Here is a 20484-nt window from a genome sequence, read left to right as displayed (position 1 = left end):
GTCTCAGTGAGATGGTGAAGAAAACAGCTTCCTGTGTTTTATCAGTGGAGTCATTCATCACCTTTATTATTTCATGTTCTCTAATGTAGCTCCTGTATTTGTAGTTTAGTCACCAACACATTTCAGTGTTTGGTTTGAACAATTACTGGAGGACATTTGAGGTGTCCAAGATGTCCCCAGCGTCCCTGCCTCTTTCCATCTGGTCTGGATTCCTTGACTCGGTTCCTGAATCACAGTTTGTCACTGAACACGTTCAATGAGATCCGAGAACGTCTGATGTTCCCTCGCTGACGTTCCCTCGCTGACGTTCCCTCGCTGATGTTCCCTCGCTGATGTTCCCTCGCTGACGTTCCCTCATTGATGTTCCCTCGTTGATGTTCTCTGATTAAACCAGAGAACTAATGACGATTCAGGCTGAAGTGAAGCTCTCTGCAGGTTTCACTGCTGCAGCAACTTAATCATGTGTTTGTCTAGGAAGTCCTTGAGGAGCTGGCAGCTTTTTAAAAGAAGCCACGAGTCACAGATGTCATTACAGCCAGAGTCACGTTTAAATGAGACCAGAGAGGTTTAATATTTCTCTTCTTATCGGCCTTTAGTCTGCACAGATGATGAACCACTCACTGTTTATAACGGGATGAGAGGGTGGAACTGAACCCTTCAGTCAGGACAACAACCAGCTGTTGGGACGTCCCAACACAGACGTACACATGTTAGAATGTCTTATCGTATTGAGCTTCAGTTCTGATCTGACTCTGTCTCCAGAGCTTTTAGTTTTTGTCTCAGTCTGAGTCCCTCACATTTCACCTGGAACCTCCCCTGAGACTCCTCCAGTTCCCTGGAGACCCCTCGAAGTCCCTGAACCTCTGTTTGGGAACCACTGATCTGAGAAGTGACAGGATTATAAAACCAGACCCTGAGGTTTGTTCAGATGTTAAATTGACGATGAACTCTGAGAACGAACTAATGATAAAGAATTGTTACGGTGAAAACAGGAAGCAGCTGAACCTTGTTTGTTTGTCTTGGATTCAGATGGAGTTAGTTTAGTTTAGTTTAGTTTAGTTTAGTCAGAGAGCCTGAACGTCCTTTAACTCTCAGAATAAAGCTTTAATGTCCAGGATGCAGGTCCAGGTTTGACTCTAGAAGTGACGGACGCTCTGGAGGAGACGCTGGTGAGACGTTTAGTGGAGTTACCTGTTGGATTATACACTGGACTTATTTATTTTTTTTTTTTTTCAACTCTCACGGTTTACGGCGCGGTTCTCATGGCAACTGGTGGTCACCATTATGTCACATCTTGTTTCTATAGCGTCAGATAACTAAAACGAAACGTACTCAAAAAATGAACACTTGACCATTCATCGACATTATATTAACGACCTAAAATGACAGAAACCATCCTTGAAAAAAATTAGCTGACGTGTATTCTAGTGTTTTAGTTTGGCCCAAGTCCCACCCACTAACATGGAGGGGGAGGAGCCTATGACCTATACTGCAGCCAGCCACCAGGGGGAGCTCTACTTGATTTGGCTTCACTTCAGAGGAGCTGTTCCACCGTCCATCTTTATTCAGTCTATGGTTCTAAACCTTTAAATATTTAATCTCTAACGCCTTTAAATAAATTTCCTCCATGGTACACAAACATAAAAAAGAAGAAATAGTTTGACCTCTAAAACTAAACTTGTTTCATCCAACAGGAAATATTCTCCACGTCTTAGATCTCCTACTAGAACCGGTTCTCTCTTGATATCAAACATTTCTTCTGAAATCTCGTTATGTGTTTGTGTCTCTTTGCAGTAGTCGGGTTCTTTAGAGACAGTCTGAGTAGTTTTGTGTATTTTTGGACTTTTTGTCTCCACGTCCTCGTCCTACGTTTATGAAGAAGTTCTGAAGGATTCCCTCACATTCCGTCTTTGTTGTCCATCAGGGACATTTTCTTCAAACCTTCACATTTATTTTCATCCAGACCCTCGTCAACGTCTCAGCGCGTCCTCAGGGACTCATTTACTAATTAATGTTGGAGCTCTATTTTGTTGCCAGACTTTCATCAGAGGACGTTTCACCTTTTCTCAGACGGTCTTATTTGATTTTATTTTATCTGCTCCTCAAACTGAAGCTCATTAAAGGAGCCGGAGCTCAGACCCTGAACAGGAACTCCTCAGAGACGCCGTCGGTGGGTTTATAAAACCCTCTGTGGTCTCAGACACCTGAGCCTCAGAGAGACGTCACTCTGGCCACGCTAGACAAACTCAGTCTGAAGAGCCCCGCCCCCGTCTGATTCGGCCCCTGTGATTGGCTGACAGGGAAGGAGGAGACTCTGTGGGACCTCAGAGACGTCATGAATTAAACATGGTCCATGTTAAAGAGTCTCAGAGCTCGTTAGCAGGAATAATTACCCACACTCATCAACTCTCCACTTTATTCGTTTTATTCTCTAAACTGAGACGTCTCCAGGTTCGTCTCATTTAAAAAAGTTTCTAAAAGCGTTTTAATCGTTAGTAGAAACTTAGAACAATAAAAAACAACACAATGAGTTTAGTCTGTTAAGAATTAAATCTGCTAATGTCTCTCTGGGGACAGTTTCTTCTCTGAGTTTGTCTCTCTGCAGTAGTTTAATGTCTCTTTGTGTTTCTGGGTCCATGTCTCATTTCTCTTTGTGTCTCTTTACTTTTCATAGTTTATTGTTAAATGTCTCATGTTGATTCGTCGTCTAGTGTGAGGACAGTCAAGTAGTTTATGTGTCTCTTAATGTGTTCCATGTCTTTGTGTCTCTCTGTTGTAGTTTTGTGTCTTCTCGTGGTTGTGTTGTGTCTCTAGTCTGTCTCTGCTTTTGTCTCCACTCATTTCAGAGTTGTGTTAGTTTCTCTGTGTCTCTGTCCGGTTATTTTTTGTGTGTCCTTGTGTTGTGGTTGTTTTGTCGTCAGTAGTTGTGTTCTGTGACGTGTCCAGAGACAATCAGAGACGTTTGGTTGTGTCTCCAGTCTTCTCAGAGTTGTGTAGCTCTGTCTCTGCTCGGTCTTGTGTGCAGATATCCCAGAGGACCCTCAGGCCGCAGAGGTTTATTACGACCAGGACGGCTTTGACTCGTGTTCAGAGGACGAAGAGACGTCGTCTCCTGCAGAGTCTCTTTACCTGTCTGAGCCTCAGGTGAGTCGCTGCAGGTTTCCAGACACATGGAGACAGAGGACATGGGTTCGGTTTCTCTCCTGTAAATCTGATGGTGTTTAGCTTCCTAATTAGGGCGGCCGATTAGACGGCGTGTTAGCGTTAGCTGGGATTAGCCACTGGAGGAGCTTTGCTTTCAGCTTCAGGTAGCGTGACCAGAGTTTGTGTTTGGGCTCAGAACAGAAGATGATTCTCACACACTGAGCGAATAAAACCTCTAATTAGAGACTCACAAGGACACGACGTCCTGCTCCGACCTGAGGTTCACATCATTAGCGTCTTATGCCTGAGACGGAGAACAACCAGTCACAAACTGCCTGTGTGCTGGGTTATTATTTGTTAGTATTCATATATAGCGTCCTGGTTATTTATAAAACCAAAGCAGCCTCAGAGAAGATGAGATGGAGATGTGGAGGATAATAATCCCAGAGGGAAACGAGCTGAGGCTGAAACAAAGAAGAGGAAAATGTACAAACTGCACAGCTGATCAGTCTGGTTTTTAAAATCCTCCTCAACATCTGGACGTCCCAACGTGTTCACCAAACGAATAAAACACACAAAACTACCGCACAAGGACGAGATCGACTCTTTGGTTGAGGTTGTTTTATGTCGTTGTGGTGATCTTTCAGAAACACAACCACAAATATAAGATGAGAGATTCATCAACAAAGAAACAACAACAACCACAAAGAGACACATAATAACCTCATAATAATCCTCCTGCTGAGTATTTTCCTCTTAAAGCGTCAGTTGGATTCTTTGTTTCTTCGTTTTACATCCTGGTAGACCGAGAGTCTGCACAGACTTATGCTAAGCTAGGCTAACCCAAGCTGGACCCAGCAGAGACAATAGCAGGGAGGATAACAAGTGGAGCCACACATTTTCACTTTATCAGGATCTTTTATTTTTTTGCAGAAGACAGAAACACACATTCATCCAGACCTACAGCCGCTAAGGGACAAGTCAGATCCCATTTTTCGTAGGACAGCAGCTCTGTGTCCCGGGACGATTACAGCCAATTTATAACTGAAGGGACGAGTCCAATATGGTCTCTGCTGAGAAAGAGGGAGCTGGTTGTGGCCAGCAGCCAATTTGTGGTTGAGCTGTGGAGAAAGTGGGAGGCTGAGAGAGATGAAACCTATTTGTCACTGCTGATAGTGATGACACAAAACAGAGGAGAGAAGAAATGGAGCGAAACTGAAGCCGGATAATTAGTGGAGCTGAGAAACAGAGAAAATGAAAAAAGAGGAGATGCTGGTTTCATTTGAGCTGGATCACATTTCCAGATCTGTTTTTAATATGATGAAATCATGATGAATTTATTCTGCCATCGTATCTTAAACGCCACAGGGCCGTTTTAAAATTCTTCTGCTGAGGTAAAGATGAAAATGAAACAAACTCTCAGGTTTAGAAATAAGAAACATCTGATTTCCAACTAATCACTAAAAGATGAATCTTAACGGACTCATTCAGCTTCACATGTCGAGATGAGGACAGAAGGTTTTACATCTTTTAGCAAACGCTGTTTAGAAGAAGATGTTCTCTGGATGTCACAGCTCGAGAGAAGAGGCAAAGAAGGAAGAAGAGAAGGAAAGCAGAAAATAATGAAGAGTGGAAAGGACGAGGTAACAAACCAAAGATAGAAGGAGAGGCAGGAAATGAATGGACAGGGAACAAGGACCCTGGTCTCTATGGAGAGGTCAGACTTCAGAGTCAGAAACACTATGTGTTCTAGATTAGATAGTAGAAAATAGCAATGATATCATTCTGAACTCATTCAGCAACGCCTTCACCAGAACTGGACCAAGAGTTTAGAGAAATACCACAAAGCAAAGGGGGTGCTAATGTCCTGGTTTGGGCCTGTTCTGCTGCATCTGGACCAGGACGTCCTGTCATCATTGATGGACCAATGAATTCTGAATTCTACCAGTGAACTCTAAAAGAAAATGTCAGGACATCTGTCCATGAGCTGAATGTGAAGAGAAACTGGGTCATGCAGCAAGACAACGAGAACCAAGAACACAAGTGGTTCTACAAAAGAACGGTTAAAGAAGAACAAGATGAATGTTTAGGAACGGCCAAGTCAAAGTCCTGACCTTAATCCAATAGAAATGTTGTGGAAGGACCTGAAGCAAGCAGTTGATGTGAGGAAACCCACCAACATCTCAGAACTGAAGTGGTTCTGTTCTGAGGAATGGGCTAAAATTCCTCCAAGCTGCTGTAGACCACTGATCAGCTGCTACCAGAAACTATGAAGGATTCACTTACTTTGACTCACTGATTTGAACAATCACTGTTCCATGTGTTTCATCAGGTTCTCTTTGTTCACTTTCAGGATGCCTTTCGTCTTTTTTTATGCAGAAACGTGGTGTGAAATATTTCTAGGTGTTAAATCTCCCTCTGACTCTGACTGAATGTGTTTTTAGATCAGTTTCATGAGACGATGAAGTCTTTAGATGTGGCCTTCAGGATTCAGTCGTGGGTTCAGAGCTGACGCACAGTTTCCATCTCAGAGTTTTCTTCACCTCCCACTGACCTTCTGTCCTCAGACGTCCATCATGTCTGATCAGCTCGGCGTGACGTCGGCCGGTCCTCGTTAGCAGAGTGTGGATGTTGATCAGACTCATATGAACGAGTTATTACTAACGGAGGAGGACAGCTCATCGTCTGACAGAATGAAAAATAATATGTATTACTGGTTCAACTCCCTCAGGTCTTTAACAGGCTGCACAGACTCAATGTGTTTCCATCACTGAACCTTCAGGGACAGTTTCAGACCCGGCAGCTGCTTCCACAAAAACTCAGAGGGAAGAATCCTGGAATCAGATTCATGGGCTCACTGTAAATGTGTTTATATATATATTTATTTATATGAATTCAAGAGCAGATTTATGGTTCTGCTTCACTGAAACTGAAACCAGGAGGATTTGAGGGTGTGGATGCATTTTAAATATCTTAACGTCAGATCTGTCACACAGCCACGAAGCATTACTTCCTGACTCGTCTCAAATGAATCTGGTTAGATTAGTGGAGAAAAAAAGATGCTGAACTTCACTGGTGATCGTAGTAATTTAAGGTTTTCAGTAAAACAGTGATAAACTCATATCTGCTCAAGTTTTCAGAAACTGTCCATCCAGGATACTTCCTGTCTGAAGCTAAATGTGGATTATTACATTATTCTGTGGTTACAGTCTACAGTCGGACATATTTACTGGAACCAAATCACAATTAGAGTTATTTCTTTCTTGCTGGTGCCTCCTGTCTGAGGTTTAGCTCTGTAATGAAACGTCTCCTGTTGACGTGACGTTGTTGGTTTGCGTCTTCCTCAGGTCAGAGAGCTGGAGGCCATGATGAAGCACATGCAGAAGGTTCTGGAGGAGGAGCTGAGCGGTGAGTCCAACAAACACAGAACTCCAGATGTTACACCGACCACAAGGTCTGCACTCGTCATCCCTCTGAACCGAGAGGAAGAGACTCTCCAGCTTCTTTCAAACTGATCGTCTGAGGTCATGCTGTCTCCTGCATCGACTTTTAACTCCTGAGGTCCTCCGGGTCAAATCTAACCCGTTACTGAATGTTTTCATATCACATCATTTTATATAAATTAGTTGAAATTAAGTTGGCTAAAATTGTGTACACCAGCTTCCTAGCCTTCATGCTAACAGTATCTCATCCTAGCATCCCAGCTAAATCCAGAAAGACCATCATCAGAGTTCAGAGTTGAACAGAAGGTAAACAGGAAGTACTCAAGAACTGAATTGCCATTTTAAAACTAACTAACTAAGATTTGTTGGTTGTGTAGCTGATGAACATCCAGAGTTTCCTCCAGAGTTTCCTTCCCCTGGATGTTCTGTTGCTCGTTTTCTTTCCTTGCACTCGTTCATTGTGGTTTTGTTAATGAACTTCTACTATTTCACTCTGCCTCTTCCCTGGTGTGTCGGTTTGGATTCGTCCTTCATGAACAGAATTTAGCCAATCGTCTTCAGCACTGTTTCCTGTGAAAGAGTTTCTTCAGTTACAGTAACACAGACAGCGTCAGGCTTTATTCCAGCTGTCTACATCGACTGAGTCAGGATGGACATGATGGAGGAGAGACGACAGAGCAGCAGCTGTCTTTAGTTTTCCTCACAAACATTGAAATGTTAAATCTCGGGAAACAAAAACCCTGAAGTGGTCTTTAATGAATGTCACAAGGTCTAATCAGTCCTCACCATCCTCCTCCTCCCCCTCTTCATCATGATTCTCCCTTGGTTCTCGTTGGCCTGGTTCAGTCACCGTCTCTCCTCGGCTGTGAAACCTGTTCGTCTCGCTTCACTGACTCCAGAAAAAAAAACAAAAACCTGATGAAACTTTGCTCCCTCTCCTCCTGTCAGAGTTCAACCTGCAGCTTCACACCTGCTGAACAACACCTGCAGGAAATCACCAACCACACAACCAGAGCTTCATTAGCTTCATTAGACACTGGTGAAACCTTCTTGTTTGGTGAATTATGCTGAAAAAGTCAAATAAAATTTCACCAAGCAGTTTGTCAACAGTCGAGTCATAGCTGCAGGAAAATGAGGCTTAATTAATGTTGATTAATGTTGAATTATTTTGTAACTTTAGTCACTTTTAAACTTCTATGAGACGGCAACAGGGAGTGAGTCTGTAGATCCAGAACTAAAGACGAACAACAAGAACAAGGGTTTCAGTCAGTGTAATGAAGCTAATGAAGCTAATGAAGCTAATGAAGCTCTGGTTGTGTGGTTTTTGGTCATCTGCTGGTTTTGCTCAGCAGATGTGAATCTGCAGGTTGAACTCTGACAGGAGGAGAGGAAACAAAGTTTCATCAGGATTTATAAGATGAACTAGGAGGCTAGGAAGAGCTACTGTTAGCTGGAAGGCTATTTCAACAACGTTGAAGCAACTAGTTGTAAATAATTCTTGCATGTGTCAAAGAAACGGTCGCAGTCTTGAGCTGTGACTTAAATGTAGAAAAAAAATTGAAGAAAAAATGAAACCCTGGCCACATGAGAGGCTTTTCTTTATTAGATTAGGCTGTTACCATGGCAACATGCATGTGCAAGTGTGAGTTAATATGTAGAAATATGTACATACATATGTCCTGGACCAGAGTTTTCATGAATACATAGACGTTACATGGAGCCTCCCAGACGTTCACAGTGTTTCTGTGTTTCAGCCTCACATCATTTAACAACAGTGAACGGATTTAAAGGTTCAGATTCCAGAATGTCTCTGAACCGTCGGTTTGACTTGCATCTAAATGACACGTTCACATTAGAAGGAGCTGTTTCATTCCATCATTTCATTTTATAAATCTCTCTTCAGAGAACCAGAGCTTTAGTTCTACACCTTCATGCATGTCATGTTTCTGTTAAATAGCTGCAGTTTAAAAGCAACTGCAGTTCAGGTACAGCGTCACTGTCAAGGCTACCTAGTGGTGGATTTTTCAGTCATAACAATAAACCACTTTAAACCTATGAAGCTCTACACTACATCTACAGTACTGAAGAACTCCACAATCCTCTCTGATGTCACTATTTCAATATTTCATCAAATCCTAAAACATCTGACAACAAATGTAACTGATGTAGTTTTATTATCTTCTGTCCTTTATGATTCTACATCAACTATCCACCACATGGTGACTTGACTGACAGAATCTGAGCTCTGTTCCTCGGTTTCATACATGGTTATTGTGCCTCCATCTAGTGGACTAATGGTGGTACTACAGATAATAAACACAATACAGTCATCTAGTAGTAACAGTTAGCTTAGCATTGGTATGTAGCATGCCTTGGTGACTGGTTTCCCTGGGGAGTTCCATGTGTGAACAACACGGAGGAAATCTCCATCTTCTTCTGGATTGTATAATGATCACAATGGTAGAATGTGATGATGTCCAGGATAAATAAAATGTCCAAAGGTTGAATTGTGTGTACGTTGCCTCCTGTAGTGGAATTAGTAGGATTTTGGAGCCAGATTCACTTTCAAGAGGTAAGAACCCAACGTGGAACACTTTGGGTTCTTTGGTTCTCCACATGTCCACATGGAGAGTGGGTCTGGTTCTATTGTTACTAGAACCTTTGTGGTATTTCTCTAAACTCTTGGTCCAGTTCTAGTCAAGGGGTTGCTGAATGAGTTCAGAATGATATCATTGCTATCAGGGTGTTTTCTACTCTCTGATCTAGAAGATGTTTTAGTTGATCACTAATTAATCAGACACAATGTTACTGACACTGAAGAATGACCTATCATAGAGACCAGGGTCCATATAGAGACCAGGGTCCATAGAGACCAGGGTTATAGAGACCAGGGTCCATGGAGACCAGGGTCCATAGAGACCAGGGTCCATGGAGACCAGGGTCCATAGAGACCAGGGTCCTTAGAGACCAGGGTCCTTAGAGACCAGGGTCCATGGAGACCAGAGTCCATGGGCACCAGGGTCATAGAGACCAGGGTCAGGAACATGGACCTGATGGTTCTGGAGGTAGTCCTGGTTTATTTGGTCTTTTTAGACCAGACCTAGAGGGGCTGAAGAGATTAATCGAATCAGAATCTAAAACCTTACCGTGTGTCTCTCATGTTGTTGGTTGTTTCCTTTTAGTTGTAATTAAAGCCGTTGCTTCACGTTGAACTGTCCACAGAGTTCAGGCTGTTTTCTGGTCCTGGTGGTGTGTTTATTGTCTAATTGTTCTCTTGAAGAAAGTAAAAGGCTGCTTCATCATCATCATCATCATCAGTGAAGAGCAGACGTGAGGTCTTCAGATATTTAGCCTCTAGTAAAAAGAGGAAAGATCAGAGAAGCTCAGGGACCAATAACCTGATCTACTGTCGGGTCGATTTATGTGGCGTCTGTGTTTCTGTCTGAGAACTGAAGACAAACAGTTTTTATTCAGCTGATCAGATTCAGACTGAAGGAAAAGGAAACGACCAAGGAAGGAGAGTTAATAAGACACAGAGGAACCTCAAGGAATGTAAACGTTCAAGAATTACACAGAAACCTTTTCAAAATAAAACAGGAAGTGAGCTCAAGGAATAAGAAAAGAACCAACATAATAGATCTGACGTCAGACAGAACCTGATTCACCAGGTTCTCCTCTCTGTTCTTTCTGTCTTTAAACCAGGAGACTCTGCAGAACCAGAGGCCCCTCTTGGACCTGAAGGGCCACCGACAATCAACAGGAGCCTGCTTGAGACCAAAGTCCAGCATCTGAGAGGGTGAGTCTTCAACCCAACCCTGTTAATTATTAGTTTTAGGATCCAAACCAGATGCCCGTGTTGTGCCTCATGTGGACTGAGCTTTGTTCTGTGCAGTAAAAGTGGATGCCATGACAAAGCATGTGGAGCTCCCCCTGGTGGCTGACTGCAGAATAGGTCATATAAGCCCCACCCCTCTTCCATGTTAGTGGGCGGGCCTTGGGCAAAACTAAACCACTAAAATACAGGTCACATACATTTTTATCAAAGATTATTTCTGTCATTTTAACTAGTTATTTCCATATTTCTAAGAAGTTTCATTTTAGTTGTTTGACGCTATAAGAACAGGATGTGACATCATGATGATTGGCAGCTGCCATAGATAACCATTCAGTGAAGCTGTCACGTGAGTAGGAACCAACTGAGGGATCTTTGCAGGGTTTTAATTTAAACTGTATGCTATGTTAGCTCAGTGTAGAGTTAGCATTTACAAAGTCTGAATCCATGATGGAGCTGGACTTAAATGTTGTAGTAACTGGTGGAGGCTCTGATCTCGTTTTAGATGGAGAAGTAAACATTGTTCAGTTCTAAAGAGGAATGAAAACATTAGAATCAAGGTATTCTGTATTTATTTTTTATTTTTTTCCATTTGTGCAGTAAATGCTGATGTTTTTATGTAGAGACTCTGTGTTGAGCTCCGTCTTCTGTGAAGGTTTAATTTAGAATAATCCAATTATTACAGACAAACATCCTCACCGAAGCTGCAGCCCGGCGCCCTGTAGATCAGATTCAGTTTGTTGGTGCAGAAAACACTGATCTGTTCATCAAGAACAAGAGAAAATACAACATTTGGAACAATTAGAACAAAGAAACAAACAGTGTGAGGAGCTAATGAGACTTTAAAAGATTTTAAAAACACAATAAACACTGTTTAACAGGATGTTTAAACCAGGTTCAGTTATGGTCCTCCTCCTCCTTCCATCCGTCTTCTGGCCACTGCTGAGTTTCTTCTGGTTTACACTGAAATCAGTTTATCAATCAATGATTTATTCAGTTTTAATAATCTGTAAAAACAGACGTCCATGTCTTTGTAGCTGACAGTTGGTCTCTAGTGGACGTCCCAGGCTCTGGTTGCCTAGATACAAAACATCTACGAAACATTAGCCTTAACAATGTTAGCCTAAACCAGCTAACTTAAACATGAACCAGCTGTTAACCTAAACTAGCCAACCTTAGACTAAACAATGTTAGCATAAACCAATTAGACAACATTAGCATAAGCGAACAAAACTAGCCTAAACCAGCTAACTCAAACATAAACCAGCTAATGTTAACTTAGACTAGCCAACATTAGCCTAAACAAGCTATCTTTAAGCATCAACCATTAGCCTAAACAGCCTTAACACTGTTAGCCTGAACTAGTTAACTTAAACATAAACCTGCTAATGTTATAGAACAGAACATAGAGCTATGTCTAGTGTGTGGACTTGTTCTATTTGTTCTGCTCTACGTAGCCGTCAGCACCGTGTTTTGGGAGCAGTTGTGATTAGATAACTCGTCTTTCTTTAGTTTGTTGCTCTTGTAGCTTCTGATCACCACAGATCAGATGTTGAGCCCAGTTTGTGTCTTCAGGGAGTCAGTTTTAATCCCTTCTTCATTATATGAGTTACCACCCCCCCCCCCCCAGCAGCAATAATTACAGATGAAATTAACTTTTTCTCTGAACTGGCTGCTCCTCCTGAAGTTGAAATCTCATCTGAAGCCATTTTCTTGTAATTTAAAGTGTTTTTTTTCTCTCTCCTGCTTTTTATTACACTCTGATGAAGTACTTTTACTGGAGAGAGCGTTCCCTCATGAGCTGGTGAAGACAAAAAAAAACTGAGCTCAAAGACTGATTTTCAAACTCTCTAGACTCTCCAGCTCAAAACAAAGACAAACGGCTGGAGGTGGTCTGATGAACCCGCTGCCCTGCTCTGATTGGTCGATTGGGCGGGTAGCATGTGGTGGGTAAGGTTGTCCGATCGATCCGACAGCCGCGGCCGATTAAACGTAGGAACCCGCTTTGATTAGAGTTGGCTGGTCACCACGGCAACAGCATCCAAACACATATAGATGCTGAGTCTAAAAATGAAAGGTCTTCAGCTTCACAGAGCTCCAGACCTTAAAGATGACACTACATTATCTTTGACAGAAAGATTTATTGGACTGAAAATTTATAAGATCAGATCGGGGGAAAACACATCTGGGACATCCCTAATATACAGAGCTATTTAAAAGTGTTTGTGTCCTCCAATTTTTTTCTTTTTTACATTTCTGCATAAAAATCTCCTTACCGGAAACCAGATACTGAAAACAAGGGTTCATATACTTTACTCAGTGTTATAACATAAGCACATATGACAGTAATACTGAGGACTGAGGAGGCAGGTTAAGGATCTTGCTTTTGGCTCAGTGACAGGTTCCACATTAAACAATAACCTGCTACCAGGGATGTAAGGATGGTGATGAGATTAATTCTCTGTGAAACACAAAGAAAAAACTGTACGACAGCTTCTATGAGCAGGTTTCTACATAAACACCTTCAGAGGAGAAGACAACAGGAAACAGACAGCATGAAAACCCAAAGTCTGGATACGACAGAAACATCTGATCTACTTGGAGCGAAACGACGAGAATGTCTTTTGGAAAATTTTACATTTATAGAAGATGAGGACATTTCTGAGAAGCGAGGATTATATCAAACGTTATCTGCATGTGTCTGTGTCCAGAAAAGAGAAATATGACTGTAAAACACGTGAAGAGCGGCTTCAAACACAGATAACTGTCAGAGGACGTCCTCTGCATCTACAATCAGCCCTGAGACTCTGGAGGAAACTACCGTCTGTCACAGAGAAGAAAAAAAAAAGAAGAAGAAACGGACCTGTTCACCTGCTGACAAAGACAAACCCCTGAGATAAACAGGAAGGATGTCAGCCGTCCCGTGTCCAATCTGTCGATCAGAACACATCCCAGAGGAAGAGGTCCAATAGAAAATACAGGAAGTGAGGTCATGTCTGATAACGAGGGTAATCTGAAGAGGTTAGTGAGACGTAGTGGTAATTAAACCTCTTAAACCGTCTCAGTTTCCTTTTCTGCAGTAAACGGAACACTTAAAATAACTTAAAATCATCAGAATGATCTGATAATAAACCAGTAAATGTGTGTCTCATCCAAGAAGGCCCAGATTTCTCCAAACTAGAGTTTCAGACTAAAGCCAAATAGATTTGTGTTGATCCAAGGAGAATGTGACCAGAACAGTTTAGTCAGTAGCAATAGTTTCTACCTTCCAGTCAGTACTGTCATCGCTCTGGACTGGATTCCACCCAGGGATGTGGACATGAGTCCCACAGACATGTAGTAGTGTTGTACTCATTCTAGAGCTTTGGAAGTGATTTGTCAGCACTTGTTGTTTAAATGATTTCAGCTGCTCTGTTCCAAATTTTACCAAATGTTTATTCTCCACAGAAAGTTTAAAAGGATGAAAGTTAAATAGAAATGGTTACTAGTGACATGTGGACATGTGCACATAGTTTTTGTACTTTTTCATTTGCAACATACTGTATCACATGTAAAAATTTAACATATATATATGATCTGTCATTTAAATTGATTGTTATTACTGTTAAAAGGACTCGAAATTAAAAGTTTAGTACTTGGCACTTGACAACAATGACTCGGTCCCATTTATGACTTAAACTTTAACAATAAAACAATAAATTCCATTTGGTCTTTATCTGTTTTTAATATGTTCACCGATGCTTGAAAGAAGAAACATTGACAGAGTTGTGTTCATCTAAAACCTTTCTGATTGTTCTAGTTCTCATTTTAGTCATTAACTTCCTACAATAACACATTTTAGGGACAAGACACTTTAAGAGAGTCAAATGATCTAAAGCATTAAAATGAGTAAGAAGAATTATCTTGGTCGACAGAAAACAAGACTTGATTTCAAATTTATTTCAAATTTCAGTTTTTACAGTGTAGGGTTTGTTGGGTGGTTGGCCTTTCTGCTGAACTTCTTCCCAACTGTCACAGACTAAAATATTCTTTGCTGCTCGGTGGGAATTGTCTTCATGTGTGCTTCATCTCAGTTTGTCTTCAGTTTCCACCACGAGTGACCACCTTGTTTTCAGTATCCGGTTTCTGGTAACTGCTGATCAGTGGTCTACAGCAGCTTGGAGGAATTTTAGCCCATTCCTCAGAACAGAACCACTTCAGTTCTGAGATGTTGGTGGGTTTCCTCACATCAACTGCTTGCTTCAGGTCCTTCCACAACATTTCTATTGGATTAAGGTCAGGACTTTGACTTGGCCGTTCCTAAACATTCATCTTGTTCTTCTTTGACACCGTGATGACAAAACTACATTTTATATGATCACTGACATTGATTAGTTGTTACAGCCCAATACACACTTATAATCATAATGTTTATGTCTAACTGATCTGATTCTCTGGTAATATCTTCACTGGGAGTTCATCCTTAGTTCTAAAGAATGGAAACATCTTCTCAGTGAAAGTGTGTGTGATGGTGTGTATGTGTGTGTTAGTATCAAGATCAGAGAACGACAGATTTCCTCTGTTCCAGTCCAGATTCACTCTGATCCTCTGGAACTTCTTCTTTACTGAGAGATCACTGGGAGGATGTGGTGGTGAATGTGCTGAGTATTTACCTTTATAGAACTCTATTCTCCACAATCCAGATCGTATTTCTCTCTTCCTCTGGACAGACTCTGCTAACACACCCAGTGTCCACACTGTGTTATCTCCAACATCAACATCCCAGCTGTGAGTCCCTGAGTTAAAGCCCTCAGAGCCCAGGACAGACCATAAAGAAAAAATCCTCTCTGGATTAACAGGAAGATGTTGTTTATCTCCTCCTCTCACACTGGTCAGATCTTCAGACAGGATCAGATTCCTTCCAGCAGTGTTTGGATCCAGAATGACAGGAGTGTGGGAGACCTTGTCCTTCATGTTGTTCCAGATGTTGAAGGTCAGGTTGCCCAGATGTTTGGCCTGGTCTATCAGAGCTCCTGAGGGCAGCTGTGGATCATCCAGCAGGGGGCAGCGCTGGACTCTTTCCACTGCAGCCTTGTAGTTGTTCAGGAATGAGACGTCTTCAGCTCTCAGCTCCTCCTCTGTGGCTCTGACTGTGTCTGAAAGAGCTGCTATCTCTCTGCTCAGAGTCTCCATCTTCTCCTTCATCATCTGACTCTTCTGCTCCTCTTCCTCCCTCAGTGCAGCCATCCTGGCCTCCTCTTCCTCTGCTAGAAACTGGTGAAGCTTCTTGAACTGCTCCTTAATCTGCCTCTCTGTGTGTTGGGCCTGGACCTTGATGTGTTTTTCTGTTTCATCAAACTTCACTTTAACTCGTTCACAAACCTTTAACTTCTCCTTTAAGGGCTCCAGAGTTTCCTGAAGGTTCTTCTTGAGTTCTGTTGCAGCTTCATCGATGGGACTGAATCTGTGGTTGAAGTGTTTTTTTGAATCTCTGCAGACGACACACACTGGCTGCTGATGGTCCAGACAGAAGAGTCTGAGTTTCTCAGAGTGCAGACTGCAGAGAGACTCTGGAGATCTCTGATCTCTCTCCTGTAAGAAGGACTCACACAGGTTCCTCAACACCAAGTTTAAAGGTGGATCATCTCTTGAAGATCTTCTCATACAAACTGGACACTGGTGTGTTGGATTCTCTCTCCACCAGTTCTTCAGACAGACTTTACAGAAGCTGTGGCTACATGACAGAACAACAGGATCTCTGAAGACCTCTTGACAGACCGGACAGCAGAGATCCTCCTCTGATCTGGAAGCCATTTAGTCTCTGAGTGAAGCTGAAACACAGCAGACACAAAGTCCAGTCAGTCATGGCTCTCCTCCATCTTCTACTAACATCTCTGAAACTTCCTTTGACTTTGAGTCCTGTTTTTGGTCAAACTCACCTTCAGTGTGTGGAGAGTCAGCAGCTTGAAGCAGCAGTGTTGTAGTTTTCCACTTTTCTCTCCTGTAGCTGGACTCACTCAGAGGAAGGTGTTAGTTTGGTCTGAAGGTGAATCTCATCGTCTGTGTCTCTCTTTAGTCTCACACAGTAATGAACTGTTTCCTGGTTTGTCTCAGGTAAATCAGGTGCGGGGGCGGAGCTCTACCAGAACTCCTCTCATAAATGTAGAACTTTGACCTGTCAGTCAGGGGAGTGTTTCAGTCCAAAGGTTTAATCTTAGAGGGAGTGTCAACTGATGGTGTTTAATTGTGGAGTGAGTTGCTTCAGTATGTCCTATGAGTATATTGATAGAAACACAGCTGCTTAAATGTTTTAGTGTCCTTTATTATCTTCTACATTTCTGCATAAAAATGACTCAAAACATCAATAGACACATCCTGAAAGTAGACAAAGAGAGCTGTAGAACTAAGTGAATCCTTCCCGTACAGTACAGTAAACAGCTGATCAGTGGTCTACAGCAGCTTGGAGGAATTTTAGCCCATTCCTCAGAACAGAACCACTTCAGTTCTGAGATGTTGGTGGGTTTCCTCACATCAACTGCTTGCTTCAGGTCCTTCCACAACATTTCTATTGGATTAAGGTCAGGACTTTGACTTGGCCGTTCCTAAACATTCATCTTGTTCTTCTTTAACCGTTCTTTTGTAGAACCACTTGTGTTCTTGGGCTCGTTGTCTGGCTGCATGGCCAGAGTTGTTAGACCGGGTGTACGTCCAGCTGATGCAGTCGGCCTCTGATGATTTAATAGCATCTAAAAGGATCTTTGTCTGTTTTGCCAGAGATCTAACATCCCAGTTACTTAAAGCTCAGATAGAGGCAGCACCAAGAAACAAATACACTGTAAAAACTGAAATCTAAGACGAAACATCTCAAATCAAGACTTGTTTTTTTTCTATCTTCCAAGATAAAGATAAGTCTTACTACTAGAAAGTGTTTGTGACATTTGTAGATAGATTTAATTGTTCCTGTTGTATTATATATCCCTCATTTTAAAAGTATAGTTCTAAGCTGAGTTTTTGTAGTGTAGACTTGAAGCATCGTCTCTAAGGAGGATGGACTCGTCGGTTTCCCAAACATGCATGGAGACAGTAGACTAGACAGGACACCTTAAAATCTAAATCCAGTTCCTTCTCAGTTTGACCCGTACCATCCTCCCTGCAGGTCTCTGTGTCGACGTCTGGGCCCGGAGGTTTTCCAGAAGCTGTATGAGAACCTGAACGAGAACAGGCTGGATGCTGGTGCTGCAGCTCTGAACCCGGACCACCGACCTGACGATGCTTCTTTTCAGGTGGACCAGCTTCTGTTTTATGAAGAAGAGCTGCAGAGGTTCAGAAAGCAGCAGGAGGACGGAGCGCCGGTCTGAACACAAAGACTCTTCAACACCTGAACCTCAACACATTATGTTTAGCTTATTTTGATGATAAACAGACCTTGTCAACCCAACAGCTGTTGTCTCTGATGGATCTCTACCTACCGCTGGATCAGAACCATCAACAGCTGCTTGTCGACTTGGAGACATGATCCAGATGTTGGAACAAGATGGAAAGACTCTCACATGTTAAGATCTGATTGATTTTAGAGACAAAGACTCAGATTAGACCTGAACCCTGGAAGCTTCATCCTCAGAGGGATTTAATCGCTGCCCCAGCCACCTGTGATCAGGTCAGTTAATGCAGCAGAGGATAACATGTGATGTGACTGCTCTGTGAAAGCATCGATCTATCCAGCATCAGACCCCATCACCCTCTGATGGAATCAGTCCACAATCAGATCAGAATCCTCTTTGATATGAGCTTAGACTGGAGGCAGAGCGCTGTGACCTCCTGATAATTAGACCACGCCCTCTGGTCCTTCTCCGTCCTCAGTCTCTTCTGTGTTTGAATTAATTCCCATCTGTCATTGTTAAACAGAAATACCAGCAGCAGCAGTTAAACCGAACGAGTTAAGAGAATGAATGAAAACGTGATCAGAGCCCTGAGAAAAGATGAACTAAAGTTTTAAAGAAACAGCCGCAGATATAAAACGTGGAGCTGATCTGATTCACAGGCTGCAGGATCTCCTTTCAGCTTTTTATCAAACATCAGTGTCTCTGTTTTATCACATTTATCAGATTTAAAGTCAGGCTGCTCCTCTGACTCTCAGCTCAGTGAAGAACAAGGTTAACGTCGAGCTTTGACAAACCGTGGCTTCGTCTACAAGGACCAGGGTCTGGTTTGATTTTTTGAGTTTGCACATGTGAACATCATATCCCAGTTTTTCTAGGAGATCAGATCTAGATCTGAAAGAACCACATCTACAGCTACATGTTGAGACTTCCTCTGAAGATATATTTACATATACAAACCTTACACCAGATAAAGCTCAGACATGTGAAGATCATGTGATGGAGACACTTCTGAACACAAGGACTCTGATTTAACCTTGTAGTTTTTGAGGCGTCTTCTTCTCATGCAGGTTCAGATTGGTAGAATCTCTTTCTGGAGATCCTGGGCTGACGTGTCGGCTTCTTGGATACATGTATATATTTCCATCAAACTCTCTTGGGATCTTGGGATAAACTTGTCTCTTCCTCCACCTGTAGTGTTCACACAAAACCAAAGCAAGGCAAGAAAACGTCTTTGTTCTAGTGACAGCGCTGAGGAGACGCTCACAACACCAACACAGGAAAATACTGAGAGCAAACGTCCAGGAGAGAGTGATGAGAGGTCTGAATATAAATGTTTAAATATCATATATATTATAACGCTGTTAGAGCTCCTTAGATCTCTGTATGACGACGCTTCAGCGTTAAAGAGACAAATAGATGCTTTAAATAAACCAGTCATTGGACCTGATCCTGAACTTTGATAGATTTGAAGCTGTGATAAATGTAGACTGATTGATTTCAGTCTGATTGATTTCAGTCTTCCATAGTTTCAGTTATGAAATGAGGAGTATTTCATGTTAAACTCTTCTGTAGGAGGTTTGTTGTACACGACTGTGGCTCAACACAGAACGCCATGGCACAGATCCACCGACTGTCGGCTGTTATTCCTCAGGAACTGAAGCTGAACCTATTTAAACTGAATGAATGTAGAACTCTCTCTGTGAAATCTACTTCCTTTTGTTTTTCTCGTCTGGAGCAGCTTGTAATTCTTGGCCTCCGCTCTGCTCCAAGGATTTTCTGCTGTTAAAGAGCATAAACATCTGTTGTTGGGTTGTAACTTTCACCCAAACCAGCTGCGAGAGGGATTTAAACCCTCGACCTCTGGCAGTGTTGGAGCTTCCCTCAGCCCGCTGAGCTTTGTGTTGGTGAGTCTCCTCCCACGACACAGAAAGGTTTAACGTTAAAATGAATGTTAAATGTTTCTGAGACCTCTACTCTAACTACATCATCAACACGTCCCTGAAAGACCTGTCGTAATCATTCTGATCCTGGTCATCTGCCCCCTGGGGGATTTATCCAGGCTCTGTAGCCACTAGCTTTTGGCAGCCGTTTCCAAAATGGCCGCCTTCAAGGACTTTCTAGCTTTTCTTCAGGTAAATCTTTGCTAAGGTTACGATAAGAATATAATTTATGTTGTTACTGATTTTCAATATGAATATTTACTTTAGTGATTTTTCTGTTCACTCTAATGCTGCAGAGGTTCACTTGGTAATTATTAGAATTAAATAACTCATCATAACCTGTAGAATATATATTTAACTATTCAGAGACACAAGCATTATTTTTTCAGTCCATCTTTGACAGAACAACAACAAACTTTGTTTTTTACCAAAAGTTAAAAATAAAAACAGAAATGTTTGAAATGTTCTAGATGCAATAAAGAAAATTCAGTAAATATACATATATTGTTTTTAGTTTTTTTTTCATATCAATGTAATTTTTTAATTTTTGTGAATTTCGGTTTATTGTTATAGAAAAAATTTTTTACTTTTTAAAAAGAATCTCAGTCCAGATTTCAGTTTCATATTTATTTTTTGTTTGTTTTAAAAAAATCGATTTATTTTTATTTATAAAAAAAAGAATCAGTAGTATTTTGTAGCCAGATTACCTTTCAAGAGGGAAAAACCCAATGTGGAACACTGAATGTGACAAGTTAATGCTAACT

General features: G+C 41.8%; 2 protein-coding genes across 2 annotated transcripts in view; one reads left to right on the top strand and one right to left on the bottom strand.

Annotated features, from left to right (window-relative positions):
- Nucleotides 1-18505, top strand: part of nek11 (NIMA-related kinase 11) — a 44945-nt gene extending 26440 nt beyond the window's left edge. The window contains exons 12-15 of the mRNA XM_084556915.1: nt 3026-3144; nt 6492-6552; nt 10290-10383; nt 17555-18505. Of these exons, the coding sequence (XP_084413041.1) occupies nt 3026-3144; nt 6492-6552; nt 10290-10383; nt 17555-17756 (476 nt within the window). The 3' untranslated portion in view covers nt 17757-18505. The remainder of the gene's footprint in view (nt 1-3025; nt 3145-6491; nt 6553-10289; nt 10384-17554) is intronic.
- Nucleotides 14260-16212, bottom strand: LOC311496893 (nuclear factor 7, brain-like; the record flags this gene model as incomplete). Its single annotated transcript, XM_084556918.1, has 1 exon — nt 14260-16212. One exon carries the CDS (start codon nt 16210-16212, stop codon nt 14836-14838), a length of 1377 nt encoding a protein of 458 aa, XP_084413044.1. The 3' UTR covers nt 14260-14835.
- Nucleotides 18506-20484: the final 1979 nt, after the last annotated feature.

Source organism: Chelon labrosus, assembly GCF_963514085.1.
Source record: "Chelon labrosus genome assembly, chromosome: 12".
Classification (NCBI taxonomy): Eukaryota; Metazoa; Chordata; class Actinopteri; order Mugiliformes; family Mugilidae; genus Chelon; species Chelon labrosus.
Note: the sequence above shows the minus strand (reverse complement) of the source record. Positions and strands in the feature narration are given on the sequence as shown.